Source organism: Schistocerca piceifrons, chromosome 4 (assembly GCF_021461385.2).
Source record: "Schistocerca piceifrons isolate TAMUIC-IGC-003096 chromosome 4, iqSchPice1.1, whole genome shotgun sequence".
NCBI classification, from domain to species: Eukaryota; Metazoa; Arthropoda; class Insecta; order Orthoptera; family Acrididae; genus Schistocerca; species Schistocerca piceifrons.
Genome location: NC_060141.1, coordinates 120,534,078 through 120,561,941, shown reverse-complemented (window position 1 = coordinate 120,561,941; position 27,864 = coordinate 120,534,078). Strand labels below are relative to the sequence as shown.

General features: G+C 38.7%; 1 protein-coding gene across 2 annotated transcripts in view; it reads right to left on the bottom strand.

Moving 5' to 3' along the window:
* The window catches only part of LOC124794862 (Na(+)/H(+) exchanger beta-like), a 677,818-nt gene that overhangs the window by 89,870 nt on the left and 560,084 nt on the right, over positions 1-27,864 (bottom strand). For both annotated transcript variants that reach the window (XM_047258533.1, XM_047258534.1), the window contains one exon: positions 5,572-5,754. In XM_047258533.1, the coding sequence (XP_047114489.1) occupies positions 5,572-5,754 (183 nt within the window). The remainder of the gene's footprint in view (positions 1-5,571; positions 5,755-27,864) is intronic.

The following is a 27,864-nucleotide window of genomic DNA, read 5'->3' as shown; positions in this document are numbered from 1 at the left end:
ACCCACCCCTACCCTGCCATCTCTCCCCTTTCACATCCCAGCCTCCTCCTTATCCCCACCACTGGGTTGTGTCTCCCATCATGCACTGCTGCTCACATTGTGGCCTCAGCAGCCAGAAACTGTGCTCAAGTGTGTGCATGTGTGTGTGTGTGTGTGTGTGTGTGTGTGTGTGTGTGTGTGTGTGTGTGTTCTGTCTCCCATGAAGGCCTTGTTGGCTGAAAGCTCATTTTCTGACAATCTTTTTGTTGTGCCTATCTATGACTCATCATCTCCACTATATGGTGAGTAGCAACTAGCCTTTTCATAATACTGAAATTCTTATAAGAGTAGTGGTGTGGTGTACACATTAAAGTTGTTAAGATGACCCATCTCAGTGCTGACTGCTGCAGAGTGAAAAATTTCATTCTGGGGAAAAAAATCTTTAAGATATGTGTAATGGTTCTGACCTGCATCACTCTGGAAACTGAGTGGGTGGAGAAAGATTACTGTCAATCACTGTGGTGCCATTACCTACATGGGGCTTTTCACCGGGAGTACACTCTGATGGGACCCTGCCAAAATCTGCATACTAGGTCCATTCAAAAAATTCTGGAACTTTCATAATTTCACACCAATGGAGTGCTGGAGCAAAATGTGGTTGATATCCTTGCACACACCCATATTTAATGAGTAACTGTCAGAAGTTTCTCTGTTGTATGTCTGTTAGTTATTGTTCAGTGCTGTGTTGAGTAGAATGATGTGTTACTCAGTCTGCAAATTTCAAGGTGGCAGAGTTAGTGGAACAATGCTACTGCATTAAATTTTGCATGAAACTCAAGAAAAACTTTGCAAAGACACACCAAATGATACAGGAAACCTGTGGTGATGAGTGCTTAAGCTGTATTTGGTGTTACAAATGGTTAACATGGTTTAAAAATGGCTGGATGTAAGTTAAAGATGACCCTCGTTCGGAATGTCCTTAGACGTTTGTCAACAGGGTACATATCAGGAATGTAAACAAAATTGTGTGTGCCAATTGAAGGCTGACTGTCTGAGAGTTGGCAGAAGAATGTAACATTTCACTTGGATCATGTCATTAAATCCTGTGAGAAGGAAATGGCCTGAAATGTGGCGAGACAATTGACGGCTCTTGCATCCTGATAACGCGCTTGTACAGTCGTCCCTGCAGAGTTATCAGGAGCTAATGATAGCAATGTTGCAGACAGAACAAACATTAGCAATTGTAACAGGAATGTTTTCTGTGCCACCCATATTTACAGCTTTCTCACCATTTAACAAATGAAGATAAGAGTAAGAGGCTTAGTGCTAGTGATTGCAATTCCATTTTACAGCCTGTCAGATTTCTGACACAGGAATAGAAAAGGCTACATTCTTGTCAGGATATCTAAAGCTGTATCATCTGATATGAAAACTTGAACCCTTAACATATTCTGTAGCACTTGAGTTGCCTGGAGTACTTTCTTAATTACAAGAATATGTTTTTATGAGGAAACATGTTATTGCAGACAGAAAAGAATTTGGCAACAGAAAAAGGGCCCCACTCCCCCTATGCAGACTGGGTCACCAGCCTACAGGGATTAAGTGTTACTGCTACTTTTGTTGTGGCCTTCAGTCCAAAAACTGATTTGATGCAACTCTCCATGTTACTCTATCCTGTGCAGGCGTCTTCATTGCAACCAACATCCTTTTGAACTTATTTACTGTATTCATATCTTGGTCTTCCTTTTGCAATTTTTACCTCACACATTTTCCTCCAATACTAAATTGATGATCCCTCGATGTCTCGCAATGCATCCTATAAACTAATCCTTTCTTTTAGTCAAGTTATGGCATAAATTTCTTTTCTCCTCAATACTATTCAGTGCTCCCTTAATGAGTACCTTATATACTGATCTAATTTCAGCATTCTTCTGTAGCACCAACTTTCAAAAGCTTCTGTTCTTTGCTTGTCTGAAGTGTTTATAGTGCATGTTTCACATCCATACTATGCTAGCTACACTCCACAAAAATAGCTTCAGAAAAGTCTTCCTAAGACTTAATCTATATTTAATGTTAACAAATTTCTCTTTTTCAGTAACTTTTTTAGTGTCATGGCCCATCTACATTTCATATCCTCCCTACTTCAGCCATCATCAATTATTTTTTTGTCCAAATTGCAAAACTCATCAATTACTTTTAGTGTCTCATTTCCTAATCTAATTTCCTCAGCGTCACCTGATTTCATTCTACTACATTTCATTAACATTATATTTCATTACTTAATATCCATCTGAGATCCTTCTTTCAAGACACAGTCCATTCCATTTCACTGCTCTTCCAAATCCTTTGCTGTCTCTTGACAGAATTACAATATTATCAGCTAACCTAAAAGCTTTTATTTCCTCTCCCTGAACTTTAATTCCTTCTCCAAGTTTTTCTTTGGTTTGTTTTACCACTTGCTCAGTGTACAAACTGAGTAACTTTATTCAGTAAAACTGACCTTGCAGTGGAATATTTTTGAATTCTCTCAAATACAGGATCACAAGTGTACCTTGTGCTCAATGCACCATATGGTCTCTACTATTATAACTGGTTGTCTATCATTATCTCATCATCCCCTGGCATTTTCTAGTGTTTTATGGATCATCTACTACAAGGTATTCCATATTGTGCTATATATCTTGGTTTTGGATACAATTCCAGAGGACTGCATGCATAATTTCAAACTCTTGCTCCAGAGGGGCTGTTTTTGTGTCACTACTCAGGTGGCACTTGTCATTTGGAGTACCATGCCAGAATCCTGCATTTAAGCTGGCCTAGTGCCAATCTGAGGCATATGTAATTTGAAACATTACTTATACAGTGACATTGTATGCTGGCCGATCTGTTTACATATATTTACTTTTGGACTCTGTTAGCAGATGACTGAAATCAGGCACTGCTGTCCAAGATGTATCCAGACATATCTTTGCTAGTCATTGGGGCTCAGTACAATGCAGGACTTATCACTGATTACATCCTCCAGTCAATGAGATTTAAAGTGAAGACATGTCTGGAGATGCCCTAGACAGTCTGGGTGCCATTTCTTTCCCTAGCAGGACTGCTTTGGTTGTCATCTACAGTACCCTTACAGCATAGCAGCATGTTGATAATATTCAATGCCCTGTTCTGTTGCCCTTTGGGGAAAGCCATCCTGGGCTTACATTTCAGCAAGATAATGTCCTCCCACACATGGCAAGAGTTTCTATGGCTAGTTGTATGTTTGCCAAACCATACCTTGGCAGTGAGGTCACCAGATCTCTTCCCAACTGAGAATTTTAGGAGAATTATGGGCAGGGCCCTCCAAGCAGCCCAGAATGTTGATAATCTAAAGTGGCAATTGGACAGAATTTGGCATGGTATCCCTCAGGAGCTCATCCAACAGCTCTGCTAATCAATGCCAAGCTGAATAACTGCTTGCATAAAGGCTACACATGGACCAATGCAAGAGTGACCTGCTCAATTCATGAAGCTCTTTCTCCTTAATAAATCATCCATTTTTTTCTGAAATTGTAATCATTTGTTTGTATGTGCATGTACATCATATCTATCAATTACCTTCCTATTCTGGCAGTTCCTTTGTGGTCATGCAGTAAAGAGTGTATTTCAGCCTAAGGCTGCACAAATGGTATCATTACCATTTTTTATATATTACCACATCATCACCATTGATTTAATTGTGTTACATAGTAACTCAGTAACTGAAGTGGCCTGGAGAGCTACTCAGAGAGAAACATCTCTACACACTGATAGTCATGAATCAGAATGCAGATTGTTTACCCTGCAAGTGCCTCTCCAGGCCTCTTCAGTTGACGAGTTTATCTGATGATAATTTGAAAATAAGTCAAAACTGATAGTGATACCATCTGTTTTGAGGCTGAAATACATAATAATAAATTTAAAATGTTCTTAATTTGTAATATTTCATAAAATCAATCAACCAACAAGAATCAACAATAACATAGCCTTATTAAATACAATGGAAAATTTCATGAACAACTGATAATCGTATTGCAATATGATGCCTAAATGAATAAATCTGTCGGTGTCAATAAAGTAAAATGTAATTGAAATTTACAAATGCATAGTACACATATATGATTCATAATCAGTAAGCAAAACAAGTACATTTTCAAATATGATACAGATATTAGAGTTACAAGGAGTTCTGCAAAATCTATGTTTCACTTTTTGTAGCGTAATGATTTTTAGTATTTATCTCCCAAATGCTGCCTCTTTCATACCTCAAAATAACTACTGAAGGCTAGGGGGCTCAGTGGTACAATGCTGACCACAAATCCAAAGGTCTTCCGTTCAGTCACAGAATTTATGTCTGTCACTTATCACTTGATTCACCTCTGGCAGTGTTTGTTGACATGAAACATGGCAAATTACACCATGGTTTGGAATCCACATTAAATTTTAGGTCCCCCAATAAGTGGATTGAGTAAGTCAGGTCAAGTGTTGGAAGAAGTCAATGGCAATCCATTAGAACAATGACTAGTGATGCACTGTGCTGTTGAAAACAACTTTGGATTGATAACAGCTGTACTTTAGGTATACAGGGGGTCCCAGGAGGCTTGATTAATATTCAGGGATACAACAGGAATGATCGTTCAAAGCAAAAAAAGTGTAATAAACACAGGCTCTAAAATGCATTCCTTAAGACTGTGAGCACCTATTCACCTTCACTAATGTGAAACCCATTTCTTCTACTGAACAGGTGCTCATAGCTCTTAAGGTTTCCATTTATTAGACCTCATTTTCTTTTGTTTTGTTCCATACTACCTCCTCTCAAAATGTTGAAAGCAAAGAGCTTGTAGCAGAAGAGAACTGTTTCAGAATATTGAGGATGAAGAAATGCTCATAGCTCACAAAAGTATGCATTTTAAAGCTCAAATCAAACAATGGGCAATCCAGGATCTCCTCACCTTGTCCCTGTATGTTCCCACAAGCAGCATTTTACCATCCCCCACCACTACCCCACTATCCCTCACCCTCCCGACCCCAGCCTTTTCCTTACCCCTACCATCCAGTTTGCTTCTCCCATCATGCACTGCTGCTCGCAGTATGGCCTTGGCAGCCAGAGACTGTGCTCAGCTGTGTGAGTTGCATTTGTGTGTGTGTGTGTGTGTGTGTGTGTGTGTGTGTGTGTGTGTGTGTGTGTGTGTTGTCTGTTCTGATGAAGGCCTGTTTGCTCAAAAGCTTTGTTTGACAGTCTTTTTGTTGTGCTCATCTGCAACTCAGCATCTTCACTATATGGTCACTTTGGAGTCCAAGTTTACTAGACCTTTTTGCTTTAAATAACGATTCCTGTCATATCTCTGAACTCCTGGGACACCCTGGTTTGAGATCTCAGTTGTGTGCTGCTTCTTTCCATAGTGCTGATTTCCCAATTCCTTTTTTAGTTTTGTTTTTATTTTGTAAAGAATCTGTCTTCTATAAAAAGTGACTGTGACCACTAACTCATTGTGCAGAGTATCATAACATACTGAAAATATTGTTGCTCATTTATGAACAAGCCTATACATAAATATTACTAGAAAAACAAACCTCTGACATCTGTTGTGGTTCTTGTCAGAAGAGCAGTGATTAGGCCAAAGATAATACCAACAGTTGCACCTCCCAAGCTGACTGTGAAGAAGGCAAGAGCTGCAAGAGCAAATTGTTCAGGTGGAACAACTGGCATCTCACAAAATGTGACCATTGTATTGTACAACACCACTGTCACAGCATCTGAAATTGGGGAATGAAATTAATATTACAGGAAGGTGCATCAGATAATTAATATTACAATATACATGTTGTACATTCTGTCTGTTCCAAAATATAAGTGATCATCTTTTAGTGCACTTTCAAGCATTCCATGAGGGCATCACCAGTACAAGCTATCCACTTGAAAGAGAGGCCCTGCCAAAGTTTGCAAATTATGAAGAGAAGATTTTATTGTCCTTAGATCTCATTGATTAATATTGTATAATGCAGAGGTTTTCAATTGTATGTTGATGATTTATATTATATAAATCCTCTCTTGCCTAACACAAGCTCCTCTAAATTATACAGGTAAAAACTGCCCCTAGAACACAATCCACGTCCCAGCATGATTTTCTCTGAATGCATCACCAAAAAACATTTTTTTCAAAAATACATCTCTAAAGAAGATTACAAAATTAATCAGGTCACTAAAAAGTTGTGATTCTGCTGCCTGTGATGGTGTTCCTACCAGAATATTGAAATTTAGATATTATTATCCTGTAAGCTATCTTTGTAATCAATCAATGACTCAGAGTATATTTCCCATCAGTCTATATTTCCTAAGACACTTAAACATCTATGGTAACACCTGCAGAACTGGAGATAAGCCAAGCGCCTCTAATCACCAACTGTTTCACTCCTTCCAGTCTCTTCATTATGTTGAGAAAGTGTTGTATGACTGACTACTGATGCATTTAACTGAGCAGAGCTTGTTAACTAGCTCAAGTGAAGCACTGGTGGGGATAAACATGAAAAAATATCCTATTGGTATTTTGTGGCCTAACAGAAGGTCTTTGACTGTGTGGATCATAAAATTCTTCTTTGCATTACTGGCATTACTGTAGTAAAAAACAGAGGGTCTCATAGACATAATGCATCACAAGCATGAAAGTAACCTCAGAATTAGAAAAATAAAACATGTAGGGTCCCACAAGGCACATTCCTGCGCCCAATATTGTTCCTAACCTACATAAATGATTTTAAATGACTTTAAAATGTAACATAATGCAAATATCAATCACTGATTAAGCCTCAGGCTTATTCCAACTGGATGACTACTGCCTACATGGCAGTACGAGGGATGGTATATGGTCTGGAGTATGTGATCAACACATTGCCAATCCCTTCAGCTGTTATTGCCAGTAGATGAATCCTGATGACGTTGCTTGTTTATTCTAGCAGCGCCTCATTTGCCATCACAAGGGCTGACTGGATTCTGTACCAGACCTCGCCACCTCAGAAAAAAATCTGAGAAGCTGCCAAGAATTGAACCTGGATACTTCCACACAGTAGTCAGTGATGTTAACCATTTTATTGTGGAGTCTTTAAAGGGTTGTTCAAAAACTAATATTCACTGGCAAGTATACCAATCAAGAGCCCAAACTCAAACTTTCGATACATAGCTCAGATGATAGCTAAACCAAGTTGTAAGTTATTCTAAGGTAACAGTTTATTTCCTGTGTATGTAATTCATTATCGCAGGAAAACTTGACTGCACTGTAAGGTTTGACATAGCTAGTGGTATGAAATGTTATGGAAGAAGAATATAGATTCTAATTTGGTAACAATAACTCTCCATCCAAGATAATTTGCTGTGTCCTCGCTACCAAAAAGTCCTCCACCCAGTCACAAATTTCTCTTAATAGCTCATACGATCGTACTTTTGACAACAAGTGTAGGTGTGGTACTAAATCAAATGCTTTTTGGAAATCAAGAAAAACTGCACCCACTTGGTTGCCTTCATCCAAAGGTTTCAGTATGTCATGTGAGAAAAGTGCAAGTTGGGTTTCTTATGATCGATGTTTTTGAAAACCATGCTGGTAGCTGTTGTGGAGGTCATTCTCTTTGATACCTCATTATGTAACCCCAGAATATATACTAAAATTCTTCAACAAATTGATGTCAAGTACATTGGATGGTAGCTTTATGGATCACTTCTATTACCCTTCTTGTAAACAGGTGTGGCCTGTGTTTTTTTCCAAGAACTGGGCATGGTTTTTTTGTCTGAGGAATCTACAATATATTATAGTGAGAAGAGGGGCTAACTCAGCCACAAATTCAGTATAGAATCTGACAGAGATTCTATTGGGGCTTGGAGCTTTGTTCAGTTTCAACAATTTCAGCTGTTTCTCAACACCCTGACACTAATACTTATTTCATTCATCTTCTCAGTGGTAGGAGGATTACATTGGGGAACTCTCCTGGGTTTCCCTTTCTAAAGGAACATTTGAAAAAAAGAATTCAGCATTTCAGCTTTTGTTTTGCTACCCTCAATTTCAGTTCCTGTCTCATTCACTAGGGAGAGAATACTAACTTTGGTGCCACAAACAGCCTTTACATTTGACCAGAATTTCTTTGAATTTTTTTGAAATGTAATTTGACAATATTCTGCTATACTGGTCATTAAAGGCATCATGTATTGCTCTCTTGACAGCCAAACATTTTTCATTCAGCTTCTCTCTATCTATAGCTCTACACTTTTTTTTACACCTGTTATTCAGTAATCTCTCTTTCTTCAGAAGTTTCTTTACAGTGACTGTATACCATGGAGATTCCCTCCATTATGAAATGTTCTACTGGGTACATACCTATCCAGTGCTTTGTCAGATATTCTTTTAAACTTGAGCCAAAGTTCCTCTACATGCTCCTGACCTGTGGTGAAAGTTTCAAGTTCCTCATAGAGATAATACATTACTGATTTTGTATATAGTTTACTGAACATATATATCTTTCTGCTTGTTTTAGTTACTCTTTGTACTTTGGTTATCATTGCTGCCACAACTGCATCATGGTCACTGACACCAGTTTTGATGTGGACATACTCAAAGAGGTCAGGTGTATTTGTTGCCATTAGATCCAGTATATTTCCATCATGAGTGGGGTTCCTAACTATTTGTTCTAGGTAGTTTCCAGAGAAGGCATTTAGTAAAGTTTCACAGGATGTCTTATCACACCCACCACTAACAAAATTGTAATTTTCCCAATTAACTGTTGGATGATAAAGTATCCACCAACGATTACGGTAGGGCTGAGGAACTTACGAGCAAGTGAAGTAAGGTTTTCTCCAAAGTTTTTGGTTGCATCAGGAAGTAAGTCGAGTAGGGGATAGAAGGATCCAATTATCATTTTACGTCCATCCTGATACTGAGTCTTGCCCAAACAATCTCATGTGCAGCTTCAATTTCCACCTTGGTGGATCTGAGTTTTTTGTCTTCAGTGATAAATACACCACCTCCGTTTCCCATTTATATATCCTTTTGATACATATTTAAATTTTCCCCAAAAATCTCACTGCTCTCAATTTCAGTTTGAATCAGCTTTCTGTACCTAGTATTATGTCAGCTTCACTGTTTTTACATGAGTGCCTCAAACTCTCACTCTTTGTTATGAATGCTTTGGCAGTTTACCATAAGGATTTTAATTCTCTCACCTGTGGGAGACATTTCTTTCGATCTTATACTGATACTTCTGGGGATTAGTTGGATAATCACCTAATCTAAAAAACTCTTGTGTGCACCCCTCACACAGTCATCTACCTGAGTAGCAGCCCCTGATGTTTAGTGCATACCTGACCTATTTATGGAGATTCCACAGTTCTCAACACTACTCGCAAGCCCAGGAAGTTGCAGCCTGGCTTTTCACAGAACTTTCAAAGCCTCTGGTTCAGAGCTCTGACAACCAAGAAGGCAGAGAGTGTAAAAGTAATTCAGGCATCCCCGCGAAAAAATGTAAATTTTGGTAGTAAAAAGAATACGTGTGTAAATTGTAAGGACGAGATCTCGAAGCTAAACGAACGAATATCCAGTTTACAAATGATAATCGGTGCTTTAAAGCTGGACATACAGAAACTTCATGCAGAAAAACGTGAGTCACTGAAGAAGCAAGAAGACTTGACCTCTGCACACAAGTGGCAAACAATGATGGGAAAAAACTGCACTTGGAAAGTACAATCCCAAAATAGCAGTGAAACTTCAGTATGTATAAACAGTGAAACTTTAATGCATAAAAACTGCACTCAGAAAGTACAATCTCAAAGCAGCAGTGAAACTTCAATGTGTATAAACAGTGAAACTTTAATGCATAAAAATTGCACTCAGAAAGTACAATCTCAAAGCAGCAGTGAAACTTCAATGTGTATAAACAGTGAAACTTTAATGCATAAAAACTGTCAAACTAGAACGTATAACGACCTTGTGGGAGTATTCACTACTGAAGATTCAATGAACACGCCAGCCGAAGTCGAAAAGTTATGAAACGAACCACAAAAAGTAAACAAACCGTTGCACGGTGAACTTCCGACTGCTAACATTGTAAAATACGGAAAAATATATGTGTTAGGCGATAGCCACGGCCGTGGAATTGCCGCAGTGCTAACGGAAAAATACAATTACAGGGCAAATGGTTTCGTGAAGCCTGGGGCTCCATTAAGTGAACTGAAAAACCTTACAAAATTACGTGAAGTAACTAGTTTGTGTAAGGATGACTTTGTTGTATTGCTGGGAGGAGCAAATGATGTACATAGAAATGAGTCGTTCAAGGCTAGCACAGAATTGAGAAAATGCCTCAATAATTTATCTCACACGAATGTACTCGTTGTAAATATCCCACATTGTCACAATTTACCGAGGTGGTTGTGTGTAAACAGTGAAATTCATGCCACAAACAAGAGTTTCAGTGAAATATGTACTCACTTCATAAATACAGACATTATTGACATAAACAGTTTGGAGCGAAGGCTCCATACAGTTCACGGTCTTCATTTGAATGCATTAGGAAAGGAGGAACTTACGGAAAAAATTTTTACTCGTATTTCGCGGAGCAATGAAGTACCCAGGACAAGTGGAAATCGATCGCAAGTAACAAAGCGTTCTTTTCATGCAGCAAACAATATAGCCATCAATCAGTGTCAAACCACAAAATAGTTTAAAACCAATAGGCCAGAAAGTAACATTCAAGCTGGGAAACAAACACAAATTACGAAATGGTTCAAGCCAAAAAGAAAAGAAGCACAAATTTTGCAAGCCCCAAAAATACTTAAAGGCAAACAAGCTACTGAACGTGTGTCTTCCAGAACAAGGAAAGCTCCAGAGAGGAACAGTGATTTTTTATGGCTGGCACCAGGGAAGTCACTTCAGCACCATCCAGATCCAGTGCCATCAAGAATGTAAGTACACAATATCAAAGAGACAAAGAAATGTACAAGCCAAGAGAGCAAGCTGATGGGCTGCTACAGAGGAATCCAGACCTACCCTTTTGTGAAGATGGCTCATTATTAAATATTAGGTCTTTAAAAAATAAAATTGATGATCTTAGTAGTAACTATACAATGCATTGTAATATAAATTGTTTAAGTGCTGAATACTCATGTGACAGAAGCTCTAAGTTAGATGAGCTACAAATTTTTTTATCTGAATTTCTAAATGTTAAAGTAATTTGTTTAAATGGACACTGGCTTAGTAGTGATACCATAAAAATCTTAAATTAAATTGAAAACTTCAAGGTAGCTACCAGCTTTTGTAAGATAAATAAGTCACGAGGAGGTTCATGCATACCCATTCATTCTGATTTAGATTACCATGTAAGATGTGACTTCAATTGTTTTAATGAAGAGTGTATTTTTGAAAGTTGCCTTATTGAGTTAAAGGACTTAAATGTTATAATATCAATTTATAGAATCCCAGGGAAGGTGACAACTGAGCATTTCCTGCGTAAATTTCAGAGTTTGTTAGAATACCTCAGTAAAGAAAAGAGGAAAAAAATTGTGGTTGCTGCTGATTTTAACATCAATGTGTTGAATGAAACATCTGAGGTATCAAAATTTACAGACTTAATAAAAAAATGTGGCTTCAAATTAAATTTTTCTGAGTCTACAAGAGAAAATGCTCAGTCAGCTACATGCATTGACAATATTTTAACGAATTACATATTTGAAGATGGATATAAATTTTGTCTAGATCTAGGAATTTCTGATCATTCAGCATTATTCATTGAGCTACCCAGAGCAGGTAGAGATGTCCCATGTAAAAAAGCTTATGTAAAAAGGATCTTCAACCAAGAAACTTTGACTCTATTCCATGATAAGCTAAAGGCACTTTGATAAAAATATTTCATGTATGACAAATTTTGAAGCATTTCTAAGGGATTTTCTAAGTATTTTCAATGAAATGTTTCCACAAAAAACTTATTTTAATAAAATTACAAAACTAAAATGGATCACTAAATGTATAAAAATCTCCAGTGCTAAGAAAAGGCAGCTACATAAGGAACTAAGACATAATAAAAAAATTGAATTTATTGAATATGTTAAACGATACAAAAGTCAGAATGCATACGACCTGGGCCATCTGGGAGATCCGGGAAAAACCCAGGAATTTTTTCGTCCTGGAGAAAACCGGGAAAAACCCGAGAATTTTTTAGAATTCTGGGAACTTTTCCTTGTTTTAGTTACCAGTTAAATTTTTGTGATTTTGACTGGTAAGAACCAATACTCTAACGAAGGATATTACTGTATCCTGCTTCTGCAGAATAATGCTGCAGCAAAAAAACATGAACAAGAGAAAAAATAAAATAAAATAAAATAAAACTTATGTCACAAAGGAAATGCGCCGTATACAACAACACAACATAGTGTTCATACAAGCGTCTGCCAACCACAGTGTGTCAAAGGCTTTAGGAAGAATATGCAGTGCTTTCTAACAACAAATTGCCTCCGATGAGCGTGACATGACAGCTGTTTACATTTGATTCATTTGAGCAGTTGCGGGCGGGCTCTTGCACATGCTCTGTGAGTTGCCTATGAGTAGTACCTTCTCCCGCTTCTGGCTACAGATGTGCGGCTGGGCGCCACTATCTAAATTGCTCCGGTTCAGAAATATCGTAGATCCAGGGCTGATGCACAGAGCAATCTGAGCTGTAGTGGCGAGGAGGGTAGTCTCCATGTGACCTGTGTTTACGTTTAGTGATTTTGCTGTTTCCTCTTCGTTTATTGCTCCCACATTAAATGTAAACAAAACAGATTTAAAATACATTCGCATAATTACGGGAGGATAAAATATATTGTTAGTTTCAGGTTTTATTTCCACCTATCTGACAGTCAAGCATTAATCACCTTGCAGAACAAGGAAGTTATTTTTGTCGGTTTGCTAAAGAGATTTGGCTTTTATTAATATTTTGCCCTGAGGCAGTCAATTTATTTGAAACGAAGTGTTTAATTTCACACTGTTGGCTAGTTTCAACTGTTCGCTGCATTTCAAGTGCACGTTTTCCCTCTTCTAGCTCATATGGCACTATGCCATAATAAATAACCAAACATGAGATAATACAGTACCGGTACTCAAGAAAATTTACATCCGAATCCGGACATACGATTGTGCACTTTAAGCCGAATTATGCATTTTAGTATGGTTCACGAAATTCCGATGCTCCTTAAGTATCCTTTGATGTCTTGTTTCTTTTATGACATAATGCAAGATCTTTTAATATTTTACACGTACAAACATGCGGGCTTCCTGCGCCATCGTAGCTGCCCAGGTGCAGTGATGCCTGTTATCTGGCGCTCTCTGGCAACTGCTGAAACGAACCAATTTCTAACAGGTCATGGGAAAATATTGTGAATGGTGGTTTGAAAAGTGTTTTCAAAGTATATTTCCTTTTACGCAAGATGAACTATGTGCGAGAATGTACGACGAATTTCTTAAATCACAGAGTGTTTAACTCTCATTTAAAAATCAACTCTTTGAGGATGACCGTCTAGAAGAAATTCGAGCCCAGAAGATCAGACATTTACATCGTTATTAAAAATTTTACTGGCACAGTTGTGTGATGTTTATCTTAAAGTGTAACACGCGCAAAATGATCAGCATTATATGTGGAAGCGTAGCTTCTCTTGCAGCTTATTAATCTTCGAGACCAATATTATTTGTGAAAGCTTTGTTTTTCTTCTAGCAAAACTATGTATATTAATTTAAACCATTAACTTTTCTTTTTGTGTGTTCACGCTACTTAAGGGTGATATTGCTATTGGCTGACTACATCACATGTCCTATGCTGTCATCAGCTGGCGAGATCACTGGCCGCATCGCAATCTCGATTTCTATGCTTCGGAAAGTGACATGCGGTCTCTGGTGGAATTCGAATTTATACCTTTGTAACATGAAAATATGCAGCGTACATGTTGCTGCACATCAAAGATCTTCCAAAACGTGTTTTTTCCGCCCAGAGTTTCGTTTTCTAAAGTGCCGGGAAATTCTACGTTGGTGTATAAAATCATGAACATTCAAAGAATTGATAAGTTTCACAGTGCTGAGGAAAAGTATACTGTCATTTAACACTGAAAAAGTGTATTTTCAACCGGGAAATCTGGGAAAAATCCGGGAATTTTTTTCCTTGTCCACCTATACACCCTGAAAAGTACATTTAAGAAAGTTGTTAAAGCAGCAAAGCAAATGACAAATAATAAATTAATCTTAAAACATGAGAATAAATCAAAGGCAGTGTGGTCAGTTGTAAAACACGAATTAGGTATCAAAGCCTCTAGACATGGAATTAGTACAATTAAGCTTGAAGATGAGATCATTGTAAATCCGGCTCAAATTTCAGAATGCTTCAATAAGTTCTTCATTAATGTAGTGAAACCAGAGGTTAATGTTGCAGATTATGAGAACAATGTATGCCCCTTTGGACTAAATCATAATTCTGAATGCCTCACAAAATTCAAAACAGTTTCAACAATAGATGTAGAAAAAATTATATTAAAACTAAAAAACAAAAATTCTGCAGGTTGGGATGGAATACCAGCAAAAGTCCTTAAATTTGTGTGTAAAATAATAGGATACCCACTATCTAAAATAATAAACCAATCCTTTGAACAAGGAAGCTTCCCAGAGGTGCTGAAGTATGCAGAAGTAAAACCGTTGCTCAAAAAAGGGTCAAGAGAGGATATGGGGGATTATCGTCCCATCTCCCTCCTTCCAGTCCTATCAAAAATCATTGAAAATGCTGCTGTTAATCAAATTCGAAATTTTATGGAGAAATATGATATTATTACGGAAAACCAATTTGGTTTCCAGCGTGGCAAAAGTACTACTGATGCAATTAACAAGTTTATCGACAAGATCAGCAAATCATTAGATAACCATAATAAAGTTGCAGGAATCTTTTGTGATCTCATAAAAGCCTTTGACTCTGTAAATCATGCACTGCTCATCTATAAGCTTGACAAGTATGGTATCATGGGTAATGTTCTAAATTGGCTTACTTCATACTTATCAAATAGGAAACAAAGAGTGATTGTCACATCAAATGCAGCAAATTACTATTCAAAATGGGAAACAGTAGCACAAGGTGTCCCTCAAGGCTCGATTCTAGGACCTATTTTGTTCTTGTTCTATGTTAATGATTTACCGAACAATATAAATGCTCCATTGATTTTATTTGCAGATGCCACATCTGTATTAATTGAAAACCAGGAGCCAGAAAACATCCCTATCTACATAATAAACACAATCAGCAAACTAGAAACATGGTTCCAACTGAATGGATTAAGATTGAACATCCCCAAAACCCAAATGGTCCAGTTCAGAACAAAACAGTCAAACCCCCAAGAAATTAAAATAACTCATAAAAATCAGGATATAGAAGAAGTAGATTCTGTGAAGTTTTTAGGGTTAAACCTAGCAAAACATTTAAATTGGAATAAACATGTTGACTACCTGTTAAACAAATTATGTAGCTTTGCATTTGCTATGCAAATATTAGCTGGTGCAACAGACATGAATACAAGGAAAATTGCATACCACAGCTACTCTCAATCAGTTGTAAGGTATGGTATTATTTTTTTGGGGAAATTCTAGCAGTATATTGTGCATACTAAAGTTACAGAAAAGAATAATAAGGAACATGTGTACTGCCCATCCAAGGACATCATGTCGCCCACTATTTGAAAAACAACAGTTATTAACAGTTCCCTCCTTATACATCTATGATATTATCATCTTTGTACATAGCAATTTAGAGTTATTCGAGAAAAACTGTTTCAATCACGCGTATAACACGAGAAACAAAGACAATTTTATGCTTTCCACTCATCGCTTAAACCTATATGCGCAGTCTCCTCAGTATATGGCAATGAAAATTCATAACAAGCTAAAAGGAAAGAATGTTCTGAGTATGAACCTAGAGACACTGAAAACAAAGCTATATGATATACTTGTCAAATGCTGCTACTACACTGTTGAGGAGTTCATGAAGGATGAACTGAACATTTGAGCAGGATAAATTTACATATAGTAGCTGTCCTTCAGAAAAGGGAGGAAAGAAAAATAAAAGTTTATATTAATGTTAAAATTCTTTGTACCAATTAGGCCTAAGTAGTGTTATCCATTCCTTTGACGTGTTTCCTGTACACTAATCATATGATTAGAAATTGTATGTTATGAGATGAATAAAACACTATTCACTATTCACCTTCCACTTGACTCAGAACCAAAGGGGCACTATCAGTTCTCTGACAATGCTGCAAATTGTGAGCTTCATTGAAACTCAATGTGCATAGCTGTTCTTCTCTGCTGGTCACTGAAATGATCCAAGAATGATGTCAGAACCCAAACAACAGGCGTCATTGGTTCCAATGTGCACCACAACCTGCAATTGGTTGCATCCTGTTCCCTAAATGGCTGCTGGAATAGCCTCTTCAACTTGTTGAATGAGGCCCCCAGGCATACACACTAATTGCACCTGGTGCCCTTTCCTGTGCCTTGCTGCCATTTCCCTTAGAGGTACCATCATTCTCCATACATCTGAACTTCCAACAACTGATAGACCATTACTCTTTTGTGTTTGCCTCCTCCTGACACTGGACAAAACAAGTTTTCCAAAATCAGGTGATGTGAGTCACATTGGCTCAGTTTTAGTTTCATTGAAAGACAGCACCTCAAACTTGTTGTTTAGGGGGTTTGGTACAAACCCTGAGTTCTCCTTGGTACGTGTCCATGCTGTACAGGATGCCTAGATCTACCATTGACATGCCACTTATCATCAGGTGGACAAGTAATGACAGATCCTGTACTTTCTGCACAGGAGACAGGATCCACAGGAGAGGTTAGTTAGTACTCGAGGTACCTCTTGTACAGGTATCAAAGGTACATGACTCTCAGGAGCTCCTTCAACACACCAATTCACAGCTACTGTCAATCATTTGACAATAGTCAGGATGATTTCCAGCTGCTTACGAATGTCAATCAACTCATCCTGTGTTTGAGAAAAGCTTCCTCAGTGGGGCTGCATTTTGGCTGGTGCAATGTATTACAGGGCAGTGAATGAAGGACTTTAAATTAAACCTGCTGATTGTCATTTAATCTGTTGAGCCAAAAATTTCTAATTCCCTATAAGAACTGAAGCAGATACATAAAATAAGATTTGTATTAAGGCAACACAAAAACCTGTGGTAGAAATTACTAGTTTCCTAAAATGTTTTGAAATTAGTTATAGTTGTTATCAAACTCAAAAACTGAGTTTATTTACAATAAAAGCTTGTAAATAGCAACAGAAAAACAGTGAAATCAATTTGTGTTAGTTCAATATTTTGTAGCACTCATTATACATCCATTAGAGAAAGAATTCAACTAAAGGAAATTTTCTCAAGATTTGCTATTGTTTAGAGTAAGTGCAGGTGACATAGTGTTGGAGGCTCATTTACAAAACCACTGTGTAAAAGCAAAATATACATCATACAGAGTTCATAACAATTTAATAAGTACATGTAGTTCTGTGTTACAATACAAGATTGTTGATAAGATACACAGATCACCAACATTTTCATTATTGGCTGCTAGAACAGCTGACATTAGTAGGAAAGAACAATTGTCAGTGGGAATACAATTTTTTGATGTAAAAGACAAATTTTTAGGGTTTTCAGAGCTAACTAAATTGGATACTGAGGGAATTTCTCCATCTGTTTTAAAATTTATTGAAAATTTGGATCATATGAAAAAGTCGGTTGTTTTGAGCTTTAGTGGCTGTTCAACATTGGCAGGCCATTACAATGCAGTGCAAGCTAGGGTTAGAGAAAAGTAATTGTCATTGACAGCAACAGTGCCCAGGAAATTTGTAACACTGTCAGAACCATATACGAAGTTATTAGGTTCTTCAGAGAAAGTCTAATGAATAGGAAAGTAATACCAAGCATTCCTGTGTTCAGTGAAACTAAGTGGTCACATAAATATACACCTCCAAACACCTTGCAAAATTACAGTGGAAACAATCAAGACACTAGATAACATGCTAGCCTAGTAGACAGCATATCATCAGCTACATTTATTATTTGTCTATACATTATACCAAATGGTCTTCAAATCTAGAACCAATGGTAAACAAAATCTGGTATACTGATATGGATCTCCACTTAGTCTACAGCTACATGAACACTGACCTGGTAGCCAATTATCAAAAGCAGAGATAAAGTAATGACAAGTACATACTCTTGAGGCAGTAAAAGAAGACTGCAAGGAACTTGACAATCCAATAGTGGCTGGAAGGCAGACTCACAGATCCAATGTGTATGTCCAATGCTCATTACCAGAAGACTATTTCAAAGTGGCAGTTTATAATCCGTACATGGATTCCATAATCACACACTTATCACAAGAGTTGAAAAAATAAAGAAGTTCCTTTCAAAGGTGGAATTCTTCACCATAATTTAATTAAAAAGAAGAGGAAAGAAGAACTCATGAGAGACATAAAAAACAGCAATATTTTTATCAAATTTGCAGCTTAGAAGCAGAAGCCAGATTACAGTATATAGGGTGGACAAATAAGGGGTGTTTGGAAAAAAAAAACAAAGCTCCATGATGTACTAGCAGAAGCTATAGTTTACTCAACAGTAAGGTATTGTTTATATTCTGCCAATCCCCCCCCCACACACACACACACACACTCATGACTTCACAACTTGCACCATACAGTATTCATCATTCATCGAGCACATTGTGTAGAGTGAAGATGTGGCTGAGAAGTGGACTGTCTTTCAAGCTTGTGCCCTTTCTTAGTGTCCACAGGAAAAGAGTGAAAAACCCTGATTTTGAGGACAAAGTGATTGACTTTACAGTAAGAAGAAAAGAAATTTAAAGTTTGCTTTTTCAGATAAATATTAGTTTCAAATCCATAAACTAACCTATGCAGAATAATTTACCTTACAGTTTAATGGAAGGAAACATTCCACGTGGGAAAAATTATATATAAAAACAAAGATGAGGTGACTTACCGAACAAAAGCGCTGGCAGGTCTATCGACCTGCCAGCGCTTTTGTTCGGTAAGTCACCTCATCTTTGTTTTTACCTTACAGTTTGTTTTTTATATCAGTACCACTGTAAAATCTTATGGGGTACTGAATGAGGTGGCACTGTGGTTAGCACACTGGACTCACATTCAGAAGGATGACAGTCCAAACCCGTGTCCGCCCATTCTGATATAGATTTTCCAGGATTTTCCTAAATTATTTAGAGCAAATGATAGAATGATTCCTTTGAAAGGGCATGGTTGGCTTCCTTCCCCATCCTTCCCTAATCTGATGGGCCTGATGACCTCACTGTTTGGTCCCCTCCCCCAAATCAACCAACCAACCAATCTAATGAGGTGTGTGCTTGTAGTTTGTTTTCTATATTAACATATAAAGACTTTGCTTCGATATTAGCTGCTTACAAACTGGCATTTATCTTCCAATATATTAAAAATACTTCATAACCCCAGGTCTGGGCCCCACCCCACAAACTATCATATGGACGTTCTTGATTCGAAGCGTCTACCTGTGAATAATGTTCTTTGTGAAATCTTATCATTAGCTGATCACCATGTTGCTATGAGAGAAATTAATGTGAAAACCAGTCAAATTAACTAAATTCTGACTGTGTGCACTATTTTAGAACTCATCATAATTCCAGATTGCTGCAAGACAATGCACATATGAGGACTCAGTACAGGGTAATCAAGAAATTAAAGGTATGGCATATTCCATACATTGTTGTCCCCTTTGAGGAGTAGATGTGTATCATCTGTAAATATAATGGTTCTGTGAGCATCTAGACTCAGGCTTAAATCCTGACAGACAGAAGGAATAGTAGAGGTCCCATTACTGAGCCCTGAACCACACCTTGCTTTACTGCTTTACTTCCATATATAATTTCAGTTACTGAATTGTGTTACCTGTCTCTGAATATCAAAATGACCTATGCAAATGATTGCTTAGGTATTATGCTATCCATTTTTTTTTTGCCAGTATTATTATTATTATTATTATTATTATTTTTTTGTCCAGGAAATCTATTACCATAATTATGCAGTCTTATACAGCCATTTGCACAGATTTGTTCTGCCTAAACCCCTGTTGAGATACATGCAGTACACCTTTTGTCAATGGAACCCAAAAGATTTTTGTGCCTAATTTTTGCAGAAACTTTAGAGAAGCAGTATGAAATTGTGATAGGCCAATAAGTGTTCATGCCTTTTTCCACATTTTTTAAAAATGGGAATTACTTTTTTTGATTTTCAGTGACTCTGGGAAAGCATGTGTCTGAAAAAAAAAAAACAGTCACAGAGGTGAGTTAGTGTTTCAGTAATAGTATGTGCACATTTCTTGATGACAGTTGCTGGAATACCATAAATGCAAACTGTGTCAGAATTTTTTAATCCTCAAGGGGGATTTACATCATCATCTTCAATGGCCGTACCATTAATATTAACCCTGTGAACATGTGAATTTTCCAATTTACTGGTTGATGTTTTGTGTTTGTGTCATTTATATCCAAATCTTCAGCAATGCTTGTAAAGTATTTGTTGAAAATGGTCTCTACAGCTTAAGGCTTACTTATCATTTAATTGTTGTATTTAGTTTATATGCTTGTGTGCATTGTTTTGTCTTCCCTCTTTTCCTTTTATAATATTCCATTGTGCGGACATAACTCATTGGAGTCATGCGGAACAATATTGCTGTCCTGAGGCAGCTGAACTAACCACTTTGGACCTACAGTTAGTTCACTCTGATCGATGTCTGTGACAATATGCTTTGTACCTTGTAGAACAATAAAATATATTTCTATGGAATCATATGACTTGTTAGTTGTTATTGTACATAAGCACTATGCTGAGGACCAAACTTCCTACAGTGGCGACACTGAAATTTCAACCACATCGTGTCGAAAATGTAAAATCTCCCATGTTGGTCCACTGACCTATAATGCTGCAGCTACCTCCAGCTCAGCCATTTCCTGCTGTGTGGGGTGTTAATCTCTTGTCTTTGTCAGTGCCTGTGAATTCCACTTTCTGTGCCTGAGTTTGATACAATTTTGTCAAAACTTGGGCAAAGTGTCCAGTTTGATGTGTTTAGTAAACCAACAACAACGCTTCCATTGCTTCACATCTACCATTCCAGACTCACACCACTTCAGGCCAAACTGGCCAATGATGTGTGTCAGATTCTCAGATTGACCATATGAGTGACAGCACTGTAATGATGCCAGGTGACTATTAGCCTAGCAATTCAGCTATTACAACAAATGTGATTCCAGGCAAACGCACCTTGCTGCCACCCCATTCATCAGCACACATAGTGCTCTGATCTTCCACGCAGGAGATAATTACACTTATTCCCATTGACACCTCTAGTGCCAGTGAATCTATGTGCATTAACATTCCCAGCTTTTTTTTTCAAAACTATCAAGAACCATGATGTTTACTCAGAGTCATCAATTTTTACAGGTGTATATGGTGAACCGCTCTGCCTCCTTGCGGAATTTGTCACTCGAGGTGTAGCTACACTGGACCATGACCTGCTGGAACTAGTGTAGGGAGTGCATGAGCATATATGCAACATCTGCGTGGCACCAACTACCCATCACATAAAGCCTATGATATTTTTTCACAAGGACTTACAACATCTGTTTCCATGGTATGCTGCACACAGATCATCTTGGGAAAGACAAGTTCATTGTCCTTAAGCAGACTAAAACATAAATGGACTTTAGTCAACTCTCCAGTGGCATGCCCTGCATTGGTGCCTCTGCAGCCAATGGACACTCACTTTAAAGTACAACTAAATATGAGTGACTTCCTGCTGGAAGATATCAATGTCACTCTATGAGACTCACTGTTAGGCATCCCCACCAGTTTCACAAATAGGTAGGCAGACCCCAGTGTATCTCCAGGTCAATTGAACATGCTATGCCCTTGCCCTTCTTTGTCAATACAGAGGGTTTAACATCTTGCTTCAGGACCAACAGAGTCATCCTGATCACCGCCCCTGTATACGCCACTCCCACTGCCAATGCTGAGGATGACACCACCTCTACCACCACCTCTTCAGCCTCTAATCATCACACCAGGTTTGCTGCACCCTCCTCCATTGCCAGTGATGACATCACACCTCCTGCTGTCTTGCCAGTCATGGACCATCAAACTGCCTACACCGAACTGCCATTTCCCTCTCCTCAGCCTCCTGTGGCTCCTCTCACTTTGCACTTTGGCTGTGCACTGCACCTATTGATGCACCTCACTGATTATGATACACAACAACATCCCACTGGTTCACACTACAGGGGGGGGGGGGGGGGGGGTCTCTATAGGGACATACCTCTGTGGAGTCACCCAGAATAATATTGCTGCCCTGAGGTAGATAACTAACCTCTCTGGATGTGAGGTTAGTTCACTAGTTCACTCTGATCAACATTTGTGACAACATGTCTTGCACATTGTAGGACAATAGAATATATTTGTATGGTACTGTACAACCTGTTAGTTGTTATTATACATAACTACCATCCAAATACTGAATTTGCTGCACCATGTTGCTGTTACCTTATTGTTGAATTTGTCAGTGTCCTCTTTCTGTGCATCCTTTTAGCTTGTATTACCACTTTCTTAGAATACATGTATAATTTATATAGCATTCAATGAGTAATTATTGTTTGCACAGCTTATGCAGTATTCTATTATTTTGGCAGGATGTTTTTATAGCTGGTGTAATCCTATTCTCTTTTTCTTACTGCAATTTAACCTCACTGTCTTTTATGTAAATGCTTCTTTGAAGTAAGGACCATTGTGTCAATCAATATGTTAAATTTTTTGTTGACATCAATTACTACACACATCTATGTCCATTTTTTTTTTTGTTTAAATTATCACAAGTGAAATGAATTTATAAAGTTTGAGGTGGAATTGGATCTGAGGTATCTCTGTTTGCCTCAACATTTAGTTGTTTGTTTCAATAAGTGCTCTGCCTGTTACATAGGTTAAGTTTTGTTAATGAAAAACAGTTGTATGTTGGTGTGAAAGAGTTCTAAAAAATGGGGTTCTAGTTTGTAAACTTTTTACTAAAATAAAGCCAAACACTGGGGATAAATCCCTAATAGTCTTACACTAAAAACTGGCCAAAACTCTATTAAATGGCAGAAAATGTGGTGTACTTGGAAGAGAAGTTCAACTATGCTTTCAGATGTAGATCTGGATATTTAGTCACCCAATAGTTCTCATACACAGACTAAAAAAATACTGCCAAACTTCTGTATAAAATATGTGCAGTAAACTCATATTCATCTCATTTTAGGACCTTTGAGTAAATTATTACATAAATAAAATGAGACTTTATTGCCTATCATGTGATGTACTATCCTTGTAGCAAAAATAATAGCCCTCTCCACTGCCGGTAAGGCAGAATGAAAACACATTCTCAACAACAGTTTAAACTGGACTGCAGAAGAAACATAATATAAGACAATGTATCTATCCCTCTTGCAACAATGTTTTGTACTCTTTGGAAGAATATCGTGCATGTGTGAAATCTTATGGGACTTAACTGCTAAGGTCATCAGCCCTATGCTTACACACTACTTAACCTAAATTATCCTAAGGACAAACACACACATACCCATACCCGAGGGATGACTCGAACGTCCACCGGGACCAGCCGGGAAGAATATCAATGAGAGGAATAAATAAGAGGTGAAGGAAAGAAGTATACATAATGAAGAGTGAAAAACAGACTTAGATCCATTTTACATCTCAATCATTTTGCCCATCTTGTTGTATCACTCTGTAACCTGAATTCTGAGCACTTTTTCTTTGTTCACTATTTTCATCTGTTGCCATTCATTTTAATTTATCCTTTTAGCTGGTAGCGGCTGAAGCCAAAGCAGGAATGTGTGAGGATCGCCACTTACAAGTCAGCTATAGGGTGAGTTGGTTTTACTATCACACTGAAGCACTTTAGTCAGACAAAAGGCTTCAGGAATGGGATAGTGACAGGAATTGATAAAGGATATGTTTGGCAAATAATAAATTTATTTGTAACATATCAGTACATGACAAACTGACAATAAGTTTTACTTATCATACCTATTCACTGGTAATCATAGTAAATGGTGTTTACACACAGTTTGGCTCAGTCACTGATCCTGGAGAACATACACAGTGATATGAGTGCACTGCCCATTCATGTGACCATAGGAATCAGTGTGAAAAGAACAGCTTCCTACTTGACCCACAAAGCACCATGTCTTTTGCAGACATGAGAAAGACAAAACAAAATGAAATGGATATTGCCAAATTAATATCTATATGCATTAATGGTGAGCTTGTGTTATGCTCAACCCACTTGGTCAAAAGCTAGAAGAATCAAAGTCAAGAACACATGTCTACACAGTATCGTTCTCAGCTTGCACTGCTTTTTTGGCCCTGCTCCCCTGCATGTCACACTAGTGAGCATGATGCAGTCCACTGGTGGCTGTGGTGGGGGTGGTCTATGTGCCTGTGGTGGGTGCAGTCCTGGGAGCTGCAACTACTGTATAAGGGAGGTGGGATGAGACTGGAGCATGCATGGCAGCACAATGACCGTTGACGGCATCTGTGCATCACTGGTAACTACAGGTGCAGGCTCTGCTGAAGTGCTTCCCCGTCTGATGGTAGAAAATGTGTCATCCATCAACAGGTAGTCTTCCTCCAGGTCAAAGAACTGAATAATGACTGGTATGGTCAAGATGTAAGCCAGTTGAGACTGTAGTCAACTTGCTATTGCATTTGATGTTGAGCGTTCTTTCCCTACAGAGTAGGGTGGCTGAAGATGGGGCTGCATCTGCATCAGTGCACAACATGATTTGTATGTACAGTGCTTTGCCAGAGCCATGCCATGTATGAGCATGCCTTTGGGGGCAGGCTGTGTTGTGGATGTACAGATGCTCTGCCAGTGTTAGGGCTGAGGCATTATAAGTTGGTGGTATTTCCTCCACAAAATTACCAGGAATGGTAAGTGGTTGTCTATAGACAAGGTTGGCAGATGAAGCACCAATCTCTTTCTTCAGTGTTACTCACAGCCTGAGGAGTATTAGCAGGAGTGCTTCTGTCCAAGCAGTGTCATGCCAAGTTAGAGAGGCCTTCAGTGTCCTGTGGAGCTGCTCGACCATGCCATTAGATGCTGGGTGGTAGCTGGTAGTTTATGTAACAGCAGGCTGCACAGTGGAGCAACATACATGAACAGTGCATAATCAAACCGGTGGCTGCAGTTTATTGAGATGCGACTGGATCAGCTGAAGTGCGCACCGAGGTGTTGACAAAGGTGATGTCAATGGTCTCAGTGGTGATGTCAGCTATGGGGGTCACCTCCAGCCAGTGAGTGAAGCAGTCCACCATTGTCAGCAAGTAATGCTTGCCATGGGATGCTCATACTGACATGTTCAAAATTGTGTGTTACATTGGGAAAGGTGCTGACAGGCACATGGGTGTGCCTCACAACTGTTGCATGCATGCTGGCAGTGTAAGTGTGGGCCTATTGAAGGCAGTCTTTCTGTAGACAAAATGTGGAGGCCATGAGCAACAAACTGGTTTTGATACTGGAGTGTGTTGGTCCAAGGACAGGGTCAAAGGCACTGCACCAAAATTTCTCCAGAAGAAATGGGCGGTGTGTACCTGTGGAAATTTCACACTGAATCTTGTAAGTAGAACTGTAAATGGGGACTAGCTCAAGTTGTAGGCTACTGAAGGTGTTGTGGTCAAGACTACAAGTTGCTTATTGCTCTGCTGTCCTTGGGCAATGATCTCAAAGTTCATAGAAGGAGAGACAATGGCTCAAGGATGGGACAAGCAGTTGGTGACAGTATTGTTTATTAGAGAATTATGTTCCGTGTCTGTGGAGAACTGGGACACATACTCCAAATGCCAAAACTAGTGTGGTAAACTCTTGGTATGGTTGTTAAGAAGTGTATTGTTAAAAATGATGAAGGGACAGGATTGCACAGACAAACAGAAGTATTTCACTGCTTCAAATACTGCAAGCAATTCACAGTCATAAACATTCCTAGTTCATTGAGACTCTAGCTTATATGAGGAGAACCAAAGTGACTACCAGCTGTTGCTGGCTCATTGTTGAAGCACTGTGCCTATGCCAGTCTGACTGGCATTCACAAACATGGCTAATTCAGTGCCACGCACTGAGTGAGCAAGCCATGTAGTTTCTGCAAGGTTCCATGTGGATCCCACAATGCTTTTCTCCAGTGTGGACACAGGTGTTGTTCCATTGGAGCTGGGACCATGTAGCGCTGAAGTCAATGCTTCTTGTGTAACAGTGTCATCATGCAGATGGCACAATAAAAGTTTATCATGCAGAGGTGGTGGCATAATTTTTTGTGCATCTGTGGACACAAATTCACTATTGCCTGCAACTCCTCTGGTAGCAGCATGAATCCACTAGGGGAGAATAAATGCTTGAGAAAATCCATTTCAGTCACTCCAAATAAGCAATTTAAAGGGTTAATGTTGATTGTTGCTTAACTCAGGTGCTGGATGAGGTTGTTAGGAGGAGACACTGGAACTTTGGTGACTTCAAAAGCACAAGGATGTCATCAAAGTATATGAGGCATGATGAGAAGCACTGCAAGACACCACCCAGGAACTGCTGCCAGGTCTGGGCAGTATTATGGAAGCTAAACATCATGAATATGCTCTCCAAAAGTCCAAATGGTGTATAACTGCTGTTTTATGACTGCCTCCTGGTGCCACAGTAGTCTATGTGAAAGCCTTCACAGTCAATTTTGCTAAAAATAATTGAGCCTGCCAAGGCATGTCTAAAATCCTGCAGGTGCAGTACTGGATATCAATCTGGCACCTTTTATGCATTTAAGGCACAATAGTCCCCATGTGGGAATCACAAATTATCTTTCTTAGGAACTAAGTTCAGGACAGAGCACGATGGACTGTTTGATATTCAAAGATGCTCTGTTACAGGGTAGCCACAAATCAGCCTTTGCTACAGTGAGTTTATTGGGCATGAGTTGACATGGATGGCACAAGGTGGGTGGACCAGACATAGTTACAGTGTGTGGACTGTTGAATTTCTGACATCCCTCAGTGTGCTAGGTGGATGAGCTCCAGAAATTTCTCTAGAATGTCTGTGCATGATCCAGGGCACATCATGCATCTTATGCTACAGAAAGTGGCTTACTGCTGCTGTCATGCTATCTTCAAACTTATTGTTGAGTTGCAGTAGTTGATGGCCCTCTTGTTCCTGTGACAATGAAATGCACCAGATTCACTCCTCCTTCAGTTGCTTGCATGAGAGGTACATCGACGTGGCAGTGATTATGTCCTGAACTCTGGCAGCATAGTTTTGGTGATATCAGTAAACTGCTTGTAGCAGCTGAGGAAATCTGGCAGCATAGTTTTGGTGATATCAGTAAACTGCTTGTAGCAGCTGAGGAAATCTGCACCCAGGATTGGCTAGTTTACATAACTGCATTAAATATCTACGCAAATGTTGTGGCACATGTTTTTATGGTGAAATAATGGTGAAATTGTATGCACCTGTAAGAAACAGTGCCTTGGCCGTCCTGCACTCCCTCAGCATAGTGCACAGGAATGTAGGCAGGTCAGAACCTGTGTCAACTAGGTATTTTATGGTGCCTGTCATTGCACTACAAAGAGACACATATACATCTCACTGGAATTGGGTGCATCTAGTTCTGGCACAGCTGGTATTTTGGTATGCACTGGGCAGCAGGCACTTAGCCGCATCATTACAGAAACTGGCACAGCACCAGCAAAAGCTGATCAGTGGCTGTT